This window comes from Podospora bellae-mahoneyi, chromosome 7 (assembly GCF_035222275.1).
Source record: "Podospora bellae-mahoneyi strain CBS 112042 chromosome 7, whole genome shotgun sequence".
NCBI lineage: Eukaryota > Fungi > Ascomycota > Sordariomycetes > Sordariales > Podosporaceae > Podospora > Podospora bellae-mahoneyi.
In genome coordinates, this window is record NC_085886.1 from 1,506,886 (window position 1) to 1,524,636 (window position 17,751).

The window sequence follows — 17,751 nt, forward strand, 5'->3', positions numbered from 1 at the left end:
TGAGACGGAGAGGGAGCGTTGGGTTTGGGGCATTTAGAGGCGTATTTGGTAGACAGGACAGACATGGTTAGCATATTTAGGGGCATATACACAGAGGAAGAGGTGATACTGTGAATAAATATATAATCTAACATTACAGTTGACTTGGCCATTGTTGACCTAGATCGCTGGGGTTAAACTGAGAGGAGAGACCACTTCCATGGCCACCACACAGGAGAATCTTCGAATCTTGTTGGCATTTTGCTTGTGGATTGGTGGTGCTTTGTAGGCATGTGCCATAACTCTTCGTGCCTTCCTTAACTTACTCTTCGCTCCTTCCCTTGCAGAATCCGCTCCTTCCATCGTTCCTCCCTCAATCCCGCCTTGTCCGTTCCGTCATTTCCCCCCACCCCTTTCCCTGCCTTTTCAACTCGAGCTCTCTTTGATGTTAACCTCCACGGCATCACTCCTCAATCTAGTTCGTAGAAGAGATGGGAGTTGCTAGAGGAGGATATCTACCTACCCATCATCGAACAGACCACACTTTGTAATAAATAGTGAGCAGCGAAAATACTCTCAAAAAAGAATGAAAAAAAGGAAGGAAAAAGGCCAAAAAGTGACAAAAAAATGACGACTTATTATGGACTCGAACCTTGGGCATCCGGAAAACGTTGCAGGTTGATTCTCTCGTAACGTGGGAACCACAGGTCAACTGCGAGAGACACTCAAGGCCACTAGGTTATCTGGTTGGAGCCCCTTTATGACTGCTGCTCCCAGACTGACCCTTATGGTGAGTGGCATACGCAACACTGTGTGACTAGAGAAGCGGCTTTGGGACACAACCGTCTGAACGCAAATCAGGGTTACTAAAAATTCTGACCCAGTTAAGCAACCATGAGCAACAGTATGTATATCTCACCAGCCCAGGAAAGCACATCAACTCCCTCTCGTATTTCATAACTGGGCAGCAGATAAAAACATTTGCTACATCTCCTAATAACCTCTTAGATTTCAACATACAGGCATGGGGTGATTGATATCAATGATGATGTGTAGAGGCCAGCCCATTCATTTCATTCTTTATCTCTGCTTCTCCTCCTCAATCCCCAGCTATATACCCAGCCCCTCCTCCCCTTCACCACCTCCCCCAATCATCAACAACTAATCCATCCATCCCAGCCCCCCATCCGCTATATCACAAAAGAACTTTTTTCCACCTCTCTTCCCTCTTCCCTCTTCCTTCTTCCATCCCTTGCCCCCCTCAACAACAGAGAGAAATACAAATGTGTTTTCAACAAAACTAAAAACAACGGGTGTGGCAGAATTCCCCCTCCTCACAGCAAAATGGGTGGTATCATGAATGAAGGCTATGAGAAAACATCAAACAAGTAGAGTAGTACACAAAAGGGTTTCCCAAAAAACATTGATTGGGAATAATGGGGGGTAGGTGAAAAAACGTGACGGGGATCTAAACATCGTAATGGTTGTTGTGCTATGGCGAAAAAAAAAAAAGAAAAAGGAAAATAAAAGGTGTATCCGTAGGGGCGAGTTATATAATAGCAGGTTTTTAGTGTGTGAAACCGGGAGTCCAAAGGCCCCAGGGGTGAAGTGTACGCAAGGACCAGGTGTGCGGAGAGGATGTTGTGTGGCGATGGTAGATGGTGACCCTAGCGCGAGTGGCTCTGGTAGGCTTCGGTGAGAACTGATCGCAATGTTAGTAAATATCAGAAATGCCGTGTTAATCATGGAACTCACTATGCAGGATATTCATCTGGCCAGCCCGATCCTCGCAGGCAACTTGGAGACCACTGCCCTCGACAAAGTCAAGCACAACGCTGTTGGGAAGCTCCTGCAACTCAACATCGGGGGTATAAGGAGGCTTGAAGTCGGTGATGTGATACCGCTTGAGAAGACCCGCCGCCTTGTTCTTGGTGGGCAGCATGGCAGTGCCAGAAACAGCACTGAGAATCAAGAAGCCTTGGCTGTCGAGGCAAATGCTCCGGCGCTTCCACAAAAGATTGTCGGGGAACTGGACATTGACATCTCCCATGAAGGCAACAATGCTTGGCTGAGCTGGCGAGGCGGAAGGAGTAGCCGTGGTGGCCCTGGAGGCAGCAGCAACCTCGGCGGCATTCTCCTCCGTGACAGTTGGGGAGATGGACGGGGGACCGGCCTTTCTGCTGTTAGGAACAAGAGTGTTGGAAAGGCGACGCATGAAACGGGACGTCCGGCTGCTTTTGCCCGGGTTGGGGCTAGCAGGTCTCTTCTTGATGCTCTCGGCATCAGAGTCAATTGAGACTTCAGTCGTACGGACAGGGGAGAGCACGCCGTTCTGATCAATTGAAGAACGACGGCTGCCAATGCTCAGCCGACGCGCAAAGCCACCAGAAGGCGCAGTGTTCTGATGGCTTGAAGGAGGACGGGATGAGGATCTCGAGCCAGGGCTCATGGCTTGCCCAGGAGAGGGGACAAGGTTGTCGGTAGAGGGGGACTTAGCACCCTTGATGAAATCTTTGACCACGTTCAGCGAGGACCGTCTCCCAGTACGGGGCACGCCTTGGCCGTCATCTGCAACTGACTCACGATCGTTAGCCGCCGACTGGCTGCCCTTTGAGAGACGACGCTGCAGCAGGGATTGTTTCCTTTCAATCTGGGATCCATGGTCCAGAGACATCCGGCCTGACAGAGCGCTGAGAGGCCTCGACTGAACCTCCAACGAAACCCGCTTTTGAAGGTCAACCATCAGCGGTGAATGCTGAAGATCGTGTGTGTTGTACTCTGCTGGGTCAAGCTTCTGCTCTGACAGTCTGGTCGGATCTCGTACGATGCGGGCAGTGACCTGAACCGATTCCGGCTTGCCCCGTGGGGGGTTCCCACCTTCAAACATGGAGAGACGATTGACCACCGACCCGGACCTATCGCGCCTGATGATCGAAGCACCATCGGGTGATGACTCCACAGATCCCGGGGGGGAAGGCGTCGGTCTTCCACTCAACGAAGCCGTCCTATCGACCAAGGAAGGTGTCCGTGACGGAATTTTGCCATCTTTTCGAACAGCGAAGAAAGTGGACGATGGACGCTCCTTGGCCACCACCGTTTCCACAGGGGCCCCTGCTTTCCCTGAAAGCTGCTGTAGTGCTTTGATGCGCTCAGAGATACTCGAACCAATTTTGCCTGCCTTGGGCAGCACATCTGCCGCGGGCCGCGGAGCTTTTTGCAGATAGGCACTGGACGAGACAGATCGAGCAGAGCCTGGAACGGCCTCGTTGGGAGACAGCATGGAGCTTCGAACGGGGTTCGAGACTGTCCTCGAAAACCTCGGCACGGCATCCAAACCTCCGACGGTGTTTCTCTTAGAATTCGCATCGTTGGGGAAGAATGGCGTGATGGGTGACTTGGAGACGGTAATGGGTGTGGCTTGTTGGACCGTGGCGGACTGCAGCTCATCGATAAAACCATCGTTGTCGAACATGCTGATCACCGATTGCCGCTTGTCCGCTCCAGGCGCATCCAACCCCGTCTTAATGGGCTCAGGGGCAGGTTTTGGTCTGGTGGCTTCTTCCGTTTCTGCGATTTGAGTATCCGCAACAGCCGGAACCGGTTGCGTTTCCCCCGCTCTTACGTAGGTGATATCTGACCCTACGTTGGATGGCTGTCCAACAGGAGCTGTGTCAATCTGGCTCTCCACGTTGGCGATAGGTTTGGCGTCTTGAGTGGAGAACTTGGAGAGCAGAAGTCGCGCTGGAGATGTTTCTTCCTCGTTTTCGACTGCTGGTGCAGTCTCGGGACCAGTTGCTGAGGGTTCTTCCTTGACGGTTTCTGCAGAACCGGGACTACCTGCGTCTTCGTTGGAGACTCTGGCTGGGAAAGCCGCAACTGAGAACCGGGATACCGGTAGAGTCTGAACTGGAGGTTCCTGTGTCACCATAGTGTTGGCGGATGCGGGCGCTCCGGCAGCGCTGTCATCTTTCAGAACGGCCGATGCGTCTTCCATGGGTGCAATGATGCTTGTTGCCTGACCATCCAGAGATAGAGCGTCCGGTTTGTGACTGTTGGTCTCGGTTTGCTGGATCTCCTTTTCAATGGGAGTTTCCTTGCCCTGGTCCTTACCGAGAATGGTTTCGTCTGTAGAATCCGAGAGAGACGAAGCCTGGGTTGAATCACCGATATCTGAAGAGGCCAGGGGCGATGGAGGGTGCGAGTCTGTCTGAGCATCGACAGAGCCCAAATCAGTCACGATTTCAATCTCAATTCCTGAATCGGCTTTGTCGATAACGGCAGCTTCCTCTCCCGCAGCTTCAGGTGAAGCGCTTTCCATTGTCACCTCCTGTGGAGTTTCGAGGTGGTTGTCGTCTGCCAGACCTGGAGTGGTGGGTGCCGGAGAAACATCGCCTGCAGACAGGCCTTCCGCGGATTGCGAGTTCATCATCTTTTTCTTTTCTCTCAGCTTCATAGCCTTCAAAAGTCGTGCCTTTTCGGGTGAGATCGTGTTCGGCTTGCTTGGTGGCTGGGCAAGTGTGGCCGTAGGCACTGGTGCTGGGGCGGAGGCCGGGATGTCGCTACTGGTCAATGGTCGAGCAGGATCATCTTCGACAGGCTTGGTTGGCGCCAGATCTGGAAACGGATTCTCCGGCTCCTCCTTGATCGGCGATTCCAGGACGTCTTCGTCGTCGGCAGAACGGCCTTTCTTGGAAACCTTGGACAGTGCCTTGACACTAGAAGGCATTGATGCCACAAGTTTGGCAGTCCCGCCTCCAGGAGTCTTGGGGCGCCCTGACGCCTCAGCTGAGGGCCTTGGACCGAGCCTTACTTTTGGTTTGGGGTAAGGATGCGAGCTGCTAGGATAGAGGTCAAGCGAGGACATGCGCCTCCCCGCGTCATCGAACGATTGAGCCGGTGAAGAGGGCCTGTCAACACCCGTAAACTGAGGAGGATCTCGTCCGTCGGTGAATCTGGAAGCGTCGGGTATCGTGGCAAGATCTGCGTTGAGCTTCACCGGAGGCTGTACAACATATTGGCCCGGAGACCCAGAGTGATCGTGTTCCTGCACAGTCGATTGTCTTTTGCGATCTCGTTCCTCTTCCTCTTCTTCCTCGGCAATTTCCACCAATCGTCTTCGGCGCAACGAACTGGTAGAAGATGAAGTCGAACCCGAAGCAGCGTGGAGTGAGCAAGCAGCCGAGAGCTTGGTGTCCTTCAGTTCCTTCGCCTCGGTGATCTCAAACACTGTATCGTGGGGCGAGAAGCGGTCGCAAACAGAGTCAAAGTGAACGGTCACCCGCGCTGTCGGTTGTCAATCTTCAGCTGCTCCAACAAAGGCAAGGGAGTGCCCTAGGAAGGGCGGGGTGAAACAAACCTTGGACCAATCTGGAACAATCCTCAGGTAGGTATTTTATGATGACATTCCGACGCCTGTATCTCAGATATCCGTACAGCGGCGACTTGTCTGTATACTCTGCTATGTTGTTTCGAATCTCGACAATCCCGCCGTTGCCCTGACCCAGAAGCTCAACTTCATCGCGGCTAGCATACTTGAGCAAGAACCTGGTGGTTTCAGCATAATGTTAGCAAGCAGTTCCCGGGTAGCTAAGGTAAGTTGGAGGTGTAGCTGGGGGCCAAGGGGCAAAAGTCATGACTGGGCGCAATAAGGATTCAGGGATGTGGGTTGCTTTCAGGGAACATACCATCCCCCCGCCTCTGCAACGGCTGCTTCATATGCCTCCTTGACTTGCGGGTCGTCCAATCCATTCAACGACATCTCGGTATACCGCGCCTGTCGAAGGTGGCGCGCCTAGTCACCTTTACCTGCGACCAGAGGATGAAGCGGATGATTGTGGTTAAACTGGCTTCTCACTGCCTCGACCGCGATGCCGGCGTGGTGCGGAAGATATAATCAAGAACAAATTCAGGGGTTGTAGGCAAGGCTGAACCGTTTTTATCGCACGTAGGTGAGCCGCGTCGTCTCCATGGAGTTGATTGGATATATCCGTCTCGAGGCGTTGTGGTAGCCCGGATGTAAGACGCGCAAGATCATGGAACGGGATCTTGGATCGGCGCCAGCGTTGCAGCAGCAGATCAATCCGACAGTCGGCGGTTGCTTGGAAAGCAGCTTGTTTTTCTCTTAAAGAATGAATCAGACCACAAAAGCCGAGCAAACAGCAAATCTCTTCAACAGTCAAGTTGTCTCAATCTCGAATGGTGGAGCTCCGGGCTTGACCGTTGGCAACGACGTTAATTGGGTAATTGAGATCAGATGCAGTTCCGTAACGTGGCTCCGTTGGGCATTCGTTCCAGTGGTCGCGTGTAGAATTTAGTTGGGTTGGGTAAAGTAGGTGGGAAAGAAAGAGAAGAAGAGGCAATAACAGGACAAAAGAGAGCAAGCAATAATTCAATCAAGAAAAAGAAGACGACGAAGTAACCGTAAGTAGAGAGAGAGAGAGTGTGTGTATGTGTGTTCGACGAGGGGTGGCAGCAGCAGGACAGAGAACTGAAGCTGTGCCGTTGCTCTCTGCTTGGGATGCGCCTGCTTCGCAAACGAACTGGGAAAAGGGGGCTCGTCGTGAGAGAGAAAAAAAAATGATTAAGTTAATAATGAGGGGATGCGATCAAAAGGAGGTTGAGAGGCGTCTGGCGTCTGGCTGCTTGCCCTCGCTCCGTCACGGCGCTCCTCCTGGTGAGATAATTTATCTGCCATTGGCCACTGAATGGGCGAGCAGCAAGGGTGGGGGAGTGGGAGACGAGAATGGTCCCAGCACAGGGCATCGTGAGAGTGGGGTCCTTGCAGAGGGGTCCAGGAACCGGGCCATGGTGTGAATTTCAGGGGTACCTTCCGGTCTTGGTCTCTCTCTCCTCACGCATAACATTTGTTAAAGAACATGGCGTGCTCAGGTAGCATTCTGGTGATAGTCAAGATAGTTAGCCTTCATGAGAGAGGTAAGGTACACTGAGGAATAGTATGGGAATTGAGTCTTTGTAGCTTCAGAATACCATGTTTATCTCCCAAGACCAGGTGGGCTGTTGAAATTGGTGAATCTCTTCAACTTTCCCAAACTTCAGCTTCAGTCATTTTCTCCTGGAGCCCGAAGGAGGACCCCTGCAGGCCATGCCCGGCACACTTGACCCCTTTGGGAAACCCCCATCTTCCGTTTCAACGGCGCTAAGTTTCGCCTTGGATTCCACTCCAGTTTGATGTTGAAGGCGACCCGGATTCTAGAAACAGAGGGGCGATTCTGTACAGAGAGGAGTAGTTGTCGCTGATTCATCACTGAGAACAAGCACATCACCAACCAAGTCTGACTGCATCGGAGCCACATATCATTGGGCATCTCGTCCTTCGTAACAGAGGACGTTGTGGAGTCGGGGATGAAACGTGGTGACAGCTGTGCTATGTGCAGGCGTTTTTAACAACCGGGGAATTTTGTCCCACCACAACCACCACCCAACAGCGCGGTATGCACCCACGTTGCATCGTTCGAGAACCTTGGTGTAAACCACAGACACGCTTTGACCTTTTGTGACCGAGATACAGCCCCAGTTCTTTCTTCCATTCGTCAGCATTATCGTCTTAACTCCTCGCATCTTTAATGTTGCAGCCATGAGGGCCCGTGCGTCTCGATATCAAGACCAATCATCATGAAGTCGTGGAAAAAGGACGGCAGGACACTTAAACGTTGTCTGATGGCCAAGATAAACAATTGGGATTGTTTCGACGGGAGATTTTCCCATGGGATTATTGTCACACTTGATTCTGCGGTCGAAGACACAGCCGATCTCTGTGCAGCCTACTATCAGAACGTCAGTTTCACGACTTTATACTTTAACTCTACCTACCCTATTCACGGCATGCCATATACGCATAGAGTAAAAAACTTACCGGTGTTCAGAGATCATATCTATCCATTCCTCCTGTGGTCTGGGTCTGTCCTATTTCAAGATCCAAGCTATTTGGTTGGCATGATGTGAATTTAAGCATGTAAGGCACGGTACTTAAGTAAAACCTCACTGCTGTAGCTGCTTGCGGCAACAAAGAAAGGGGAGCAAAAGGGGGAAATATATCAACACCAAAACTGCTCCCATGACCAAGTATCACAAGAAAAAAGAACTCATCACGGAGCCGAGCTTACCATGGAAAGTACTAGGTTATGGTCATTATGTCCTGAACAAATATACTCACGCATGAACAACCTCAGGTCAACAAGCCACTATGACAGCTCATCTATTCATCCCACTCCTCACCATGTCCTCCCCCATCCCCTATTGCAACACCTGTAAAAGATCAACTCTCGAAGTAATTCTCCTCCCCTGCACCAACAGCTCCCAAACAACCTACTGCTCCCAAACAACCTACTGCTCCCGCCTCTGCGAAGACGCAGACCTAGCCACCCACCAAACCGAATGTGACCAATCACCCTCCCCTCTATCACCCCTACACCATCACCACCACCAAGATCTACCCTCCATCCCAGAAGAAGTAAACCCCTTCATCCCCTCCCACCCCCTCCCCCTCCGCATAGGAACCCCTCACACCCGCCTCCCAACCAACAAATACCTCCACAACCTGCCCCAACAAGACGTCTTCACCATCCTAATAGACACCTACCGCCTCCACCTCCACGAACAGTTCAAATACGGCGGCCCCGACAATAACACACCAAAAAAACCTCGCCACCACAACACACCTCAACCACCCGGCCCAGATACCACCACGCTCATCACCCACTTCATCACCCTCGCCTCCTGCCGTCTAAAGCCCAACCCCCTCCTCCCACCCTGGTGGTCACCCACCAGCCTCAGCACCCTCCTCGACCTGGCCTCCGGTAACCTAACTACCTCCACCACCGCCCTCCTCCCCGACCTCCCCCCAGAAACAAAGGATTGGCTCAACCTCACCACCCGCCCAGCAATGTCGAAAGAGGAGCTTCGTTCTCACTACTATTATTCTCATAGTCAAAACAATCATCAACATGAAGCCGAAAATGACAACATCCAGGACGTCAGCAAATCGCCGGGCAGAAACAAACCGAATAGTATCAAAAGGGGCGACTTCATCCTCCAGCTCCGCTACCTGGCCCAGGTCATCTTCGGCTGCCCAACCACAGGCTGCATCTCCTTCAAACCCACCATTGCCCTGCTGGCAGAAATCGAAAAGAGAAAAGGCTGGGTGGAAGACAGGCGGTTTTGGGAGTACTTACGGTCTTGAGGTCTTTGACCATATCATGACCTAGGACATGACATTATAAATGCCCCTGCCGTGTAAATCTGTCAGAATTCAAAAAAACTGCATACAGCTCAACAACTCTGTCACACCCGAGTAAAAAACAACTTTAGCAATCACACCTTCACAAGGGTCACCCAAACGGCACACACATAATATGTTCATACCTAACAAAACGAAGCACATCCCCCCCTTCATCATCTACATGCCTTCCGTTTTCGCTAAGATTATCACAAAACATAAAACATTCGCGTCTTCCCTCCCCCATCCCAAAGACCCATTTTCTTTGCTTCAATAACAACCCTTCATGTGTCTTCTACCCTCTCAAATCCCCATCACGGCCCTCCTGTGGCCCCATTTTACTTTCAGCCATGCAACTTCCTTCACCCTTCAGCTCCATCCGATCACTTCTTCACCTCTCAAAAACACCCCTCCTCTGTGGATGCCACCACCGCCGTCGGGTATTCTCCTAAGACTTGACCAGCGGCGGGTTAGAACCCATCGCCCGTTCGGCCAACGGCGGTGCCGGCTCCGTCAAATCCGGGACCTCAACGTCTGATCGAGTCCCATCAACAACCACCGCATCCTTCGTGCCGTTACCCTCCACCGAGTTCACCACAGCCTGCCTCGACTCCTCCTCAACAGAACCCTCAATTGCCGTCGGTGTAAAGTCCGCTTCCGCTTCTAGTTTAGCAGGGTCACGGCCGTGTCCAAAATTACTGGCCGAGATACCAACCGCGGGCGTGTTTCCTTCAGCAATCTTGGCTTTCGTCTCATTGATAATCTTTTCTGCTTCGCTGAGCTTGCCCGCGGCAGACGCACTGTCCCCCTCGACGCCAATCTCCTTGCTGGATTGCTGGTCGAGAGTGCCCTGCTTGTCAAAGCGGACGATCATACAAGAGAGGTTGTCAGTACTGAAGCGAGCAAGAGCGTGGTCAACAAGTTGTTTCGCTGCCGCGCCGGGGTCCATCGTGTTGCGGACAAGGTCGACAGCCTCTTGATCTGAGGCAACGTCCCACAACTGCAGGATATACGTTAGCATACATGGTACTTGTAGGGCAGGATTAGCCCTATAAACTTACCCCATCACAAGCAATAATGATAAACTCATCTTCATTTGGCTGCAAAACAGTCTCCGTAGTGTACGGGTGCCCTGTCACCAACTCCTTCATGTATGTGTCGCCCAACGCCCGAGTGACAGCAAGGACACCGTTCACGCGGTTGTTCAATATGAGGCCACCTGCTGCCGAGATGCGCTTGCCCTCATGCTCATCACTGCCCTTGTGGTCATAGGATAACCGCATAGCCTTGCCCGCCCGACAGAGAACGATACGGGCGTCGCCGACGTTGGCGGTATAGAGAACACGCTGCCTCTTGGAAGCATCTTTTAACCTTGCATGCGCAGCTTCAGGGGCCGCTAATGACGGGGCGCTCTCCCCAGTCTTCGCCTCCTCCGCGGCCTTTGCCAACGCAGGTGCAATGGCCTGAGAACCAGTCACCGAGGCGTTGCTCGGGACCCGGTCTTCCCAACGAAGCACAGCGATGGCGGCGGTACAACCGCTGTTCTTGACTGGCAAGTTTGCCAGCTGCTGATCAACAGCAGTGAATGTTTGGTCGAGCAGCTCGGGTATCGGCGAGTTTGGATTCTTTTTGATGATGTCTTCGAGGATAAGATGAAGCTTCTTTCCGCACCAGTCGGCAGCAAACGTGCCGGCATGCCCGTCGAAAATCGCGAAGTACCCATTGTCCGTCTCTATCATGTCGCTGTCACCAGCCTCATCGGCATTGCCCGAGGACTTTGACGACTTGGAATCTGTACCGAGAGCCGGGGCTGGCGTACAGAGAAAGTTGTACAGGAATGCATGGGTGTCCTCCATCGTCCGCCTGCATCTCTTGTTGCGATCCTCCCAAACACCGACTTTGAAGGTAGATCGAGGGCCGGGGAGCGACGAGCCGGCGGCGTTGTTGTGCTGGCCCTGGGGCACGGCGAGTGCTTGATCTTTCTTGCCTAACTCTTCCAGAAGAGCCTGGTCCGTATTCTTAGAGTTAGCACCCGCATCGCTGTTGCTGCCCTTCCCAGACTGAGTGAAGAGAGTATTCTTCGCCTGGGCTATGAGGTTGCTGGCTTTGGCGCTCACCCCGCTGCTCCGGCGCTTCTTCTGCTCAGCCAAGCTGCCCGCGCTGGGAGGACTGCCATTGCCACTCCGCCTCTCGCCGCTCGCAGCCTGTTCGGTGGATTTGGTAGGCGATGGTGTAGCGCGGCCGGCGTCGTCCTTGTCCGGGGAAGGAGACTTGCTGCCAGCCTTGCTGCTCGAGTCCGCGATGCCGCTGTCTGACTTGGAACTGCCAAACATCCTCAGCAGGCCTCCCTGGGAGAGACTGCGTAGTTTGCTGCCTGCCAGATTGGATGTTTTAACGAAATAGGGGGCTTGAAAGGAGATGGCCCCAGACGTGATCGAGGGATTCAACCGAGAGCAGCGGAACTCGGTGCGCTTCGGTGTATGGAGTTGATATAGGCGCTTGCGTGGCGGTGGTGGTGAAGATGTGCGAGTTGATCCAATGGGCCACGAGGTGAGACAGGATAGCAGTGATGGGCAAGAAGACAGGAGGGACAGGAAGATCGTTGGTGGGTTGGTGCCTGGGTTGTCTGAGGGGTCTTGTGATGGGAGGTGTCCTGGGATGATGTAATGGCCCAAAGCTGCGGCGGCTGTTCTGGGTAGGTGCAGATGGCAAGGACTGCGGGAGTTGTGGGAAAGTGTGGAATCAGTTGGAGACGACGAGAGAATACGGTACGGTACGGTACGGTATGATGCTGTGTCTGACAGCGGGTCAATTCTCAGGAGGCCAGGCCGGTGTCGATCTGCCCGGCTGTGAGGCTTTGTCACGCCTGTCTCTGCGGTCCGTGGTTGTGTCGGTGGGTGTTGCTTTCAGGCGTAGCTGGGCGTCAGCGGCACGAAAGTGGGGTGATGGGAATCGATAGGCTGGGCACTAACGACCCTTGTCTCCCAAGGTAGCCAAGATGTCAGGGTTGTTGGACAAGGCAGCCCGTGAGGTTCTTGGCCTACTTTGATGTTTTGACGATGTTCAGGTATAGATAGGCAATAGATGGATGGTAGCAGAAGCTGTCAAATGTGTCTTCAAGGCTGTTTTCAATCATTGCAATTAGAAAGCAGTGGTGGGGTGTACGCTGATGTAATGTTACATGCACCCCAGATGAGCGTGAACGAAGAACCGAGCTCTTGGGGCACCCATAGTAAACCCATAGATCATCTAAACTACCACTTCATAGTCCTGCTCCCAAAAATGTACATGCCTACACTTGTCATAAATCATCCGCCGCTTGGAAAGAATACCAGTGCGCCTTCCAGGTTGTTTAACAGAAAAGCAGAAACAGACGAGGCGGAGGAGGGTTTATATCATCCCCAGTCCCCATTAACGGCCTTGTAAACTTGGTGACTGCCCATAGAAAGCCGAACAGTTTCAAGTAGCACTCCAACTCCGTAAGAACCTAAACCCACAAGCCATAACCGGATACAACACCACGCCTCCGCAATCATCGTCTGAGACTGTCAAGCCGGGCTTGTAGGTCGTCGTCCCCGGGATCTGCTCCGCCGCCTCCCCCTCCAACCGCTTGCGCAATCTTGGTCTCCGGCACGGATTGGGACTGGAGACCTGAAGGTGTTTCGCCGAGCTATAATTTGAATTCAATCAGCACGCCAGAAGAAAAGTCTTGGCAGCCACTGGTACTTACTGCTTGGCTCAAGTCTACACCAATCTCCTCCAAGACCTGTTCCACAATCTCATCACCCTCCTCTTCAGCACCGACGTCCATGGCGTCATCAATAGCATCGTCCATCATCTCTTGCCTTTGCTCCATGATGTCGTTCTCCCGCTCAAACTCCATGGCGATTCGCTGGAGAGAGGGAAGGTTCATAGTACGGTTCATGCTCCCAAGTGCCATCGTAGCACCTTTCATCGCCTGCATCATCTGCTCGTTCGTGCGGTAGGTCTGAAGGCGGAGGGAGATCTTTTGCAGCTGGCTTTTCATGCCGTAGAACTTGTCAATGTATCGTCTGGTGCGAACCAAATCCTTTGCTTGAATCTTGCAAGCACCCATCTGGCCCTTCTGGGCGCTCTGGCGAATCTGGGCGACGAGAGCCTTCTCCTGCTTCTCCAGCTTGACGCGCTGCTGGTCCAATTCCCTGATCGCCTTGTCGAGGAGTCGCTGGTTCTTGCGCAGACGCTCGGCCGGCGTCATGCGCTTGCCGAAAGCCCATTCTAGGATCTTGAGATGGTCAGTCCTGACTATGCTGAGGTGTAGTGGGGCGGTGCGGGAGGCTCACATTCATCTTGCCGGCTGTGATTCTTGAATGTGTGCAGAATTAGGTGTTGAGGGACGAAATGCCGACAGACCTGCTGGGCCGAGGACGTGTGTAGTTGAGTCAATGAAGAAACCAAGAGCAGGGTGCGCCGAAGTTGGTGGTGGTCTTGGTTGTCTTGGAGATGCGCTATCAGTCAAGGCAACGGCCTGTAATCCAGCCGCGGACGCGCAAGCCACTCTGAGGTTTTGAGCCACACCACGCTAAACACGGACGCTGACAGCTCACAGGGAAGCAAACCCACAGTGACCTCATCCAAACCCAGCTTTTGCCCCGCAAATTGCATGTGTTCATGACCCCCAGGACAAGGTCATGGGAGTCTGTATCTCAAGAGGAAGTGCATCGATAATGCAAGGTGGACTCATTTTGGTCAGAATATGGGATAGTGAATACTGTTAGAGTATATCTAGCTTATTTCTGCACTTCAGACCCTTTGTTCACCTGTTAGCCCGCGCGGAGCAGTATCATGATCTCAAAGTATAGAGCTCCGTATGGAAGAAACGCCCTATCGGTGCTATCAGAAAATGGAATGTTCGGAAGGGCAACAGCCAATCAGAATGTGCCTTTCATTGCGACGAACGGGAGATTTGCCGCTCCGCTAAAAATCATGCGGACGACGGGGAGCCATGATGAAAAAAGTCAACCGAACAATTGCCCGACCTGCCATAGCCTACGGAAGTACCCAAACCTTCGTTATGAATTTTGACTAGACTGTCCTGCACACCATCTCCCCTCCACCCTCCCGATACGTAGCACGCTGTCACCATGAGCCAAGAGTACTTTTCGCCAAAGGGCAAGGGTATCCGGCGGCCCAACGACAATGCCACTCCCGATGCCGATACCCATCATGAGCCGAATGACGCCGACTCAGATTACTACCGCCCCCCGCGCGCTTCGACCGCGCCCTCGTACATGACTGTAGGAAACGGTTCTTCGGCAAACGCTGCACGACTTCAAGCCATGCTGGAACAAGACTCTGGATACGGCGGCAGCATCGCCGGTGACGACGTCAACTCGTCGCTTTTCAACCCGGCGTCTTCGGGTTGGGACAATGTGATTCACGAAGACCGGCCAATGCGTGGCGGCCATAGCAACGAAGCCGACCGCTCCGCTCAGGCCAGCGCCGTCCATCAGCTCTGGTACAATCAGCACCGAAACACCCTCGGCCGGGCCATCAGCACCGTCGTCGAGCTCTTGAGCGACCTGCAACGCTTCAACGAGACATGGCCTGCCCACTACCCCTCAGTCCAGCGGGCTGCCCTCGATTCCTCCTCCCACCCGTCATCGAGGCCCGGTTTTCACCAGGCATACTCGACCGCCGGTGATCTGGCAAATGGACCGCAGTTCAACGCCGCTCAGCCGCCCCTTCGGCGAGCTATGACCTCCGTCGAGGACGCCGCCGCCGCCGCCGAGTCCAGCCGAGCCGCCGAGACCAGAACCGTCGCCGAGCCCCGTCTTGTGTCGCCTCAGATAGCCCAAGAATTTTCCGTCTTGAAGTTGGATTTGAAGCTTGGTTCCCTCCACCAGACGGAACTGGTACACTCGCTGGAGAAGAGCTCGGTTGCTGCGTTGCTGGACGGGAAGATTCAGTCCAGTATCAGACATCTACAGGCTCTTCGGGAGCGTATCGAGGACACCTCCAGCAAGGTCTTGGTCACGGGTGATTTGAACGCTGGCAAATCGACATTCTGCAACGCCCTTTTGCGACGAAAGGTTCTCCCCGAAGATCAGCAGCCATGCACGAGCATTTTCTGCGAGGTATTGGATGCGAGGGAAAACTGCGGCATTGAGGAGGTTCACGCTGTACACAGGGATGCTATTTACAACCGTCACGACGAGGCTACCTACGATGTGTATCCTCTGAAGGACCTCGAGAGGATTGTGATCGACAACACCGTGTACATGCAGTGCAAGGTATATGTCAAGGACGCCAGGTCGATCGATGAATCTTTGCTGAATAACGGTGTGGTTGACATCGCCCTTATCGACGCCCCCGGTCTCAATATGGATACCACCAAGACCACAGCTATTTTTGCACGACAGGAGGAGATTGATGTTGTGGTGTTTGTGGTCTCGGCCATGAACCACTTCACCCAAACGGGTACCGAGTTCATTCGAGCGGCCGCCGCTGAGAAGGCCTATCTGTTCGTCGTGGTCAACCATTTCGACAATATCAGGGACAAGGACCGGTGCCAGAAGCAAATTCTCACCCAAATCCGCGGTCTCAGCCCCGCGACATACAAGGAAGCCGGTGAGCTCGTGCACTTCGTCTCCAGTTCCGCCATCCCAGTAGCACCAAACCCCCCTGGAGGCCCCGGCGGTGGTGGTGGTTCAGGAAGCTCCAGCGGCGGCGGGTTCGGCGATGACCCGGGTGATAATGACCCCAAGGGCAAGGGCAAAGACAAGGAGATGGCCAGAGACTTTTCTGCCCTCGAGCAGTCTTTGCGTAGGTTTGTGCTGGAGAAGCGCGCTCGCTCCAAGTTGGCTCCTGCCAAGACATATCTCACCAACATTTTGAACGACGTCAACGTTCTCGCCACTGTCAACACTGAAGTTGCCCAGGCGGAATACGACCGTGTGAACTCGGAGCTGCAGGCGCTGGAGCCCCAGCTTGAGGCTGGCAAGAGGGCCAGGGCAGAGATCAGCGAGCAGGTTGACCGGACCATCGAGGACACTTGCCAGGAGGTCTACGACTACTCTCGCACGACCATCAACTCGGCCATCAACCACGCCGGCGATGATAACCTGGGAATTGAGTACCCCGGTCTCTTCAGCGCCTTCCAGTATGCCGATGATCTCAAGGCTGCCATGCTTTCCCACATTGCCGCCTCGGTCGTCCACTGCGAGGAGAATGCCAGAAAGAAGACGGTTGCTGGTGTCGAGTCGATAAAGAAGCTGGGTATCAAGCATCTGGGGGATGAGTACCAGAACCTCAACTTCAAGTCGGAGGTCATGTTCCAGGGCCGGAAGGATGCTTTGGCTCGCCAGGTGGACATTTCTACCGAGTTTGCGGACTTTGTCGACTTTTCGACGCTGATGCAGAGGGAGGAGAAGGCCGGCATGGCGCTCACGGTGGCGGGTGTGGTTGGTACAACTGTTATCAGTGGGTACAGCCAGGTGAACCTCGCTTTTAGAGCGGCTCAGATCTTGGGGAGTGAGAACTTGAGGAAGTTGATTATTCCGGGTGTTATTGCTGGTGGTGAGTTTTTTCTTTTCTCTCGTGTGACCATTATCAATAAGCTGACATTTTCCACAGCTGCTGCTCTGGCGTTTTATGTCCTCTCTCAGATCCCTCACTCCCTTCCTGCCCGCCTCAGCCAAAAGATTGCCACGCAGCTTGAGGCGATGGATTATGTTCATCAGAACAGCAGCCGGATTTCGGGGAAGGTGAGGAAGGTGTTGCTCATTCCGGCGAATAACCTCAGGGTTGGGCTGCAAAAGTCGGTGGAGCAATTGGGTGCGAGGAGGGATGAGACGGTCAAGGTAAGGAAGGAGAGCAGTGATGCGTTGAGGTATTTTGGGAATCTGGTGCAGAGGAGTGCGCATCAGAGGCAGGTGGTGGAGGGGGTGGATTTGGATGGGCATCCGCCTGGTATGGCGGGGCATCCGGGGTATTGAGGGGGAGTTGTATAGTATGATTGATTGTTGCACATGATGAAGATGGGGCGCTATTTGGCTTGGGGGGCTGGAGGGAAGGAGGAGGGTTGGAAAATTGGAGAGGTCCTGAGATGCATACGTGAAAACAGCGAACTGATGGGAGGAGAGAAGGGGGTGAGGGGGGTATGAGTTACATCACAAGAACCTGAGTTATTTTTCTACGCTCTCTTTCTCTCTTTTTTTTTGTGGATGAGGATCTCCTAGATGATGGCTTTCTTTTGTTGAGTGCGTGTGATGGTTTGTGGATCGGGGGAGAGAAAAATGTCGAGGTTGTGTAGGCAGGCAGGTAGAACAAAACAATCAAACAAGGCCCTCTCCAATTCGATTATTCTCCAGTTTAACAACTGAAGCTTCCCTTTGGTAAACAAACACAACTCTTGTGAGTAATACAATGCTTTTCTTTCCTAGTAAGCAAACATCGTAACTCTGGAGTTAGCAAAACACAAAAAACTCGCTCACATCCACACTTCATTGGATTGTGGTGCCCGGTGCCGAAAACTCCCAGAGGCTTACCACTTCGCC

The 17,751-nt window shown here is 53.2% G+C and overlaps 4 protein-coding genes across 4 annotated transcripts; 1 reads left to right on the top strand and 3 right to left on the bottom strand.

The window, feature by feature from the left end:
- Nucleotides 1-1,278: 1,278 nt before the first annotated feature.
- Nucleotides 1,279-7,481, bottom strand: QC761_706370 (uncharacterized protein). The gene is made up of 4 exons (XM_062882190.1): nt 5,664-7,481; nt 5,336-5,523; nt 1,735-5,262; nt 1,279-1,681 (listed from the first exon to the last, which is right to left on the bottom strand). The coding sequence occupies exons 1-4, from the start codon at nt 5,735-5,737 to the stop codon at nt 1,647-1,649; spliced, it is 3,825 nt and encodes a 1,274-aa protein (XP_062728202.1). The 5' UTR covers nt 5,738-7,481; the 3' UTR covers nt 1,279-1,646.
- A 1,790-nt stretch (nt 7,482-9,271) lies between these two features.
- On the bottom strand, nt 9,272-11,547 carry MgPP2CL-1 (mgpp2cl-1, protein phosphatase 2C-like protein 1; the record flags this gene model as incomplete). The annotated part of the gene is made up of 2 exons (XM_062882191.1): nt 9,272-10,214; nt 10,276-11,547. 2 exons carry the CDS (start codon nt 11,545-11,547, stop codon nt 9,663-9,665), a joined length of 1,824 nt encoding a protein of 607 aa, XP_062728203.1. The 3' UTR covers nt 9,272-9,662.
- A 1,199-nt stretch (nt 11,548-12,746) lies between these two features.
- Nucleotides 12,747-13,942, bottom strand: DID4 (ESCRT-III subunit protein did4; the record flags this gene model as incomplete). Its single annotated transcript, XM_062882192.1, is given in 4 exon segments — nt 12,747-12,884; nt 12,945-13,478; nt 13,537-13,788; nt 13,796-13,942. Coding segments are annotated over 3 exon segments (678 nt in total). The 5' UTR covers nt 13,543-13,788; nt 13,796-13,942.
- On the top strand, nt 13,922-17,568 carry FZO1 (mitofusin). Its single transcript, XM_062882193.1, has 2 exons — nt 13,922-16,771; nt 16,829-17,568. Exons 1-2 carry the CDS (start codon nt 14,338-14,340, stop codon nt 17,188-17,190), a joined length of 2,796 nt encoding a protein of 931 aa, XP_062728205.1. The 5' UTR covers nt 13,922-14,337; the 3' UTR covers nt 17,191-17,568.
- Nucleotides 17,569-17,751: the final 183 nt, after the last annotated feature.

Coding starts and splice junctions, on each gene's coding strand:
- QC761_706370 (XM_062882190.1), bottom strand. CDS start 5,737: ATGTCGTTGAATGGATTGGACGACCCGCAAGTCAAGGAGGCATATGAA. Junction 5,263..5,335: donor TTGTTCCAGATTGGTCCAAG/GTTTGTTTCACC, acceptor GACAACCGACAG/CGCGGGTGACCGTTCACTTT. Junction 1,682..1,734: donor CCAGATGAATATCCTGCATA/GTGAGTTCCATG, acceptor CATTGCGATCAG/TTCTCACCGAAGCCTACCAG.
- FZO1 (XM_062882193.1), top strand. CDS start 14,338: ATGAGCCAAGAGTACTTTTCGCCAAAGGGCAAGGGTATCCGGCGGCCC. Junction 16,772..16,828: donor TCCGGGTGTTATTGCTGGTG/GTGAGTTTTTTC, acceptor CATTTTCCACAG/CTGCTGCTCTGGCGTTTTAT.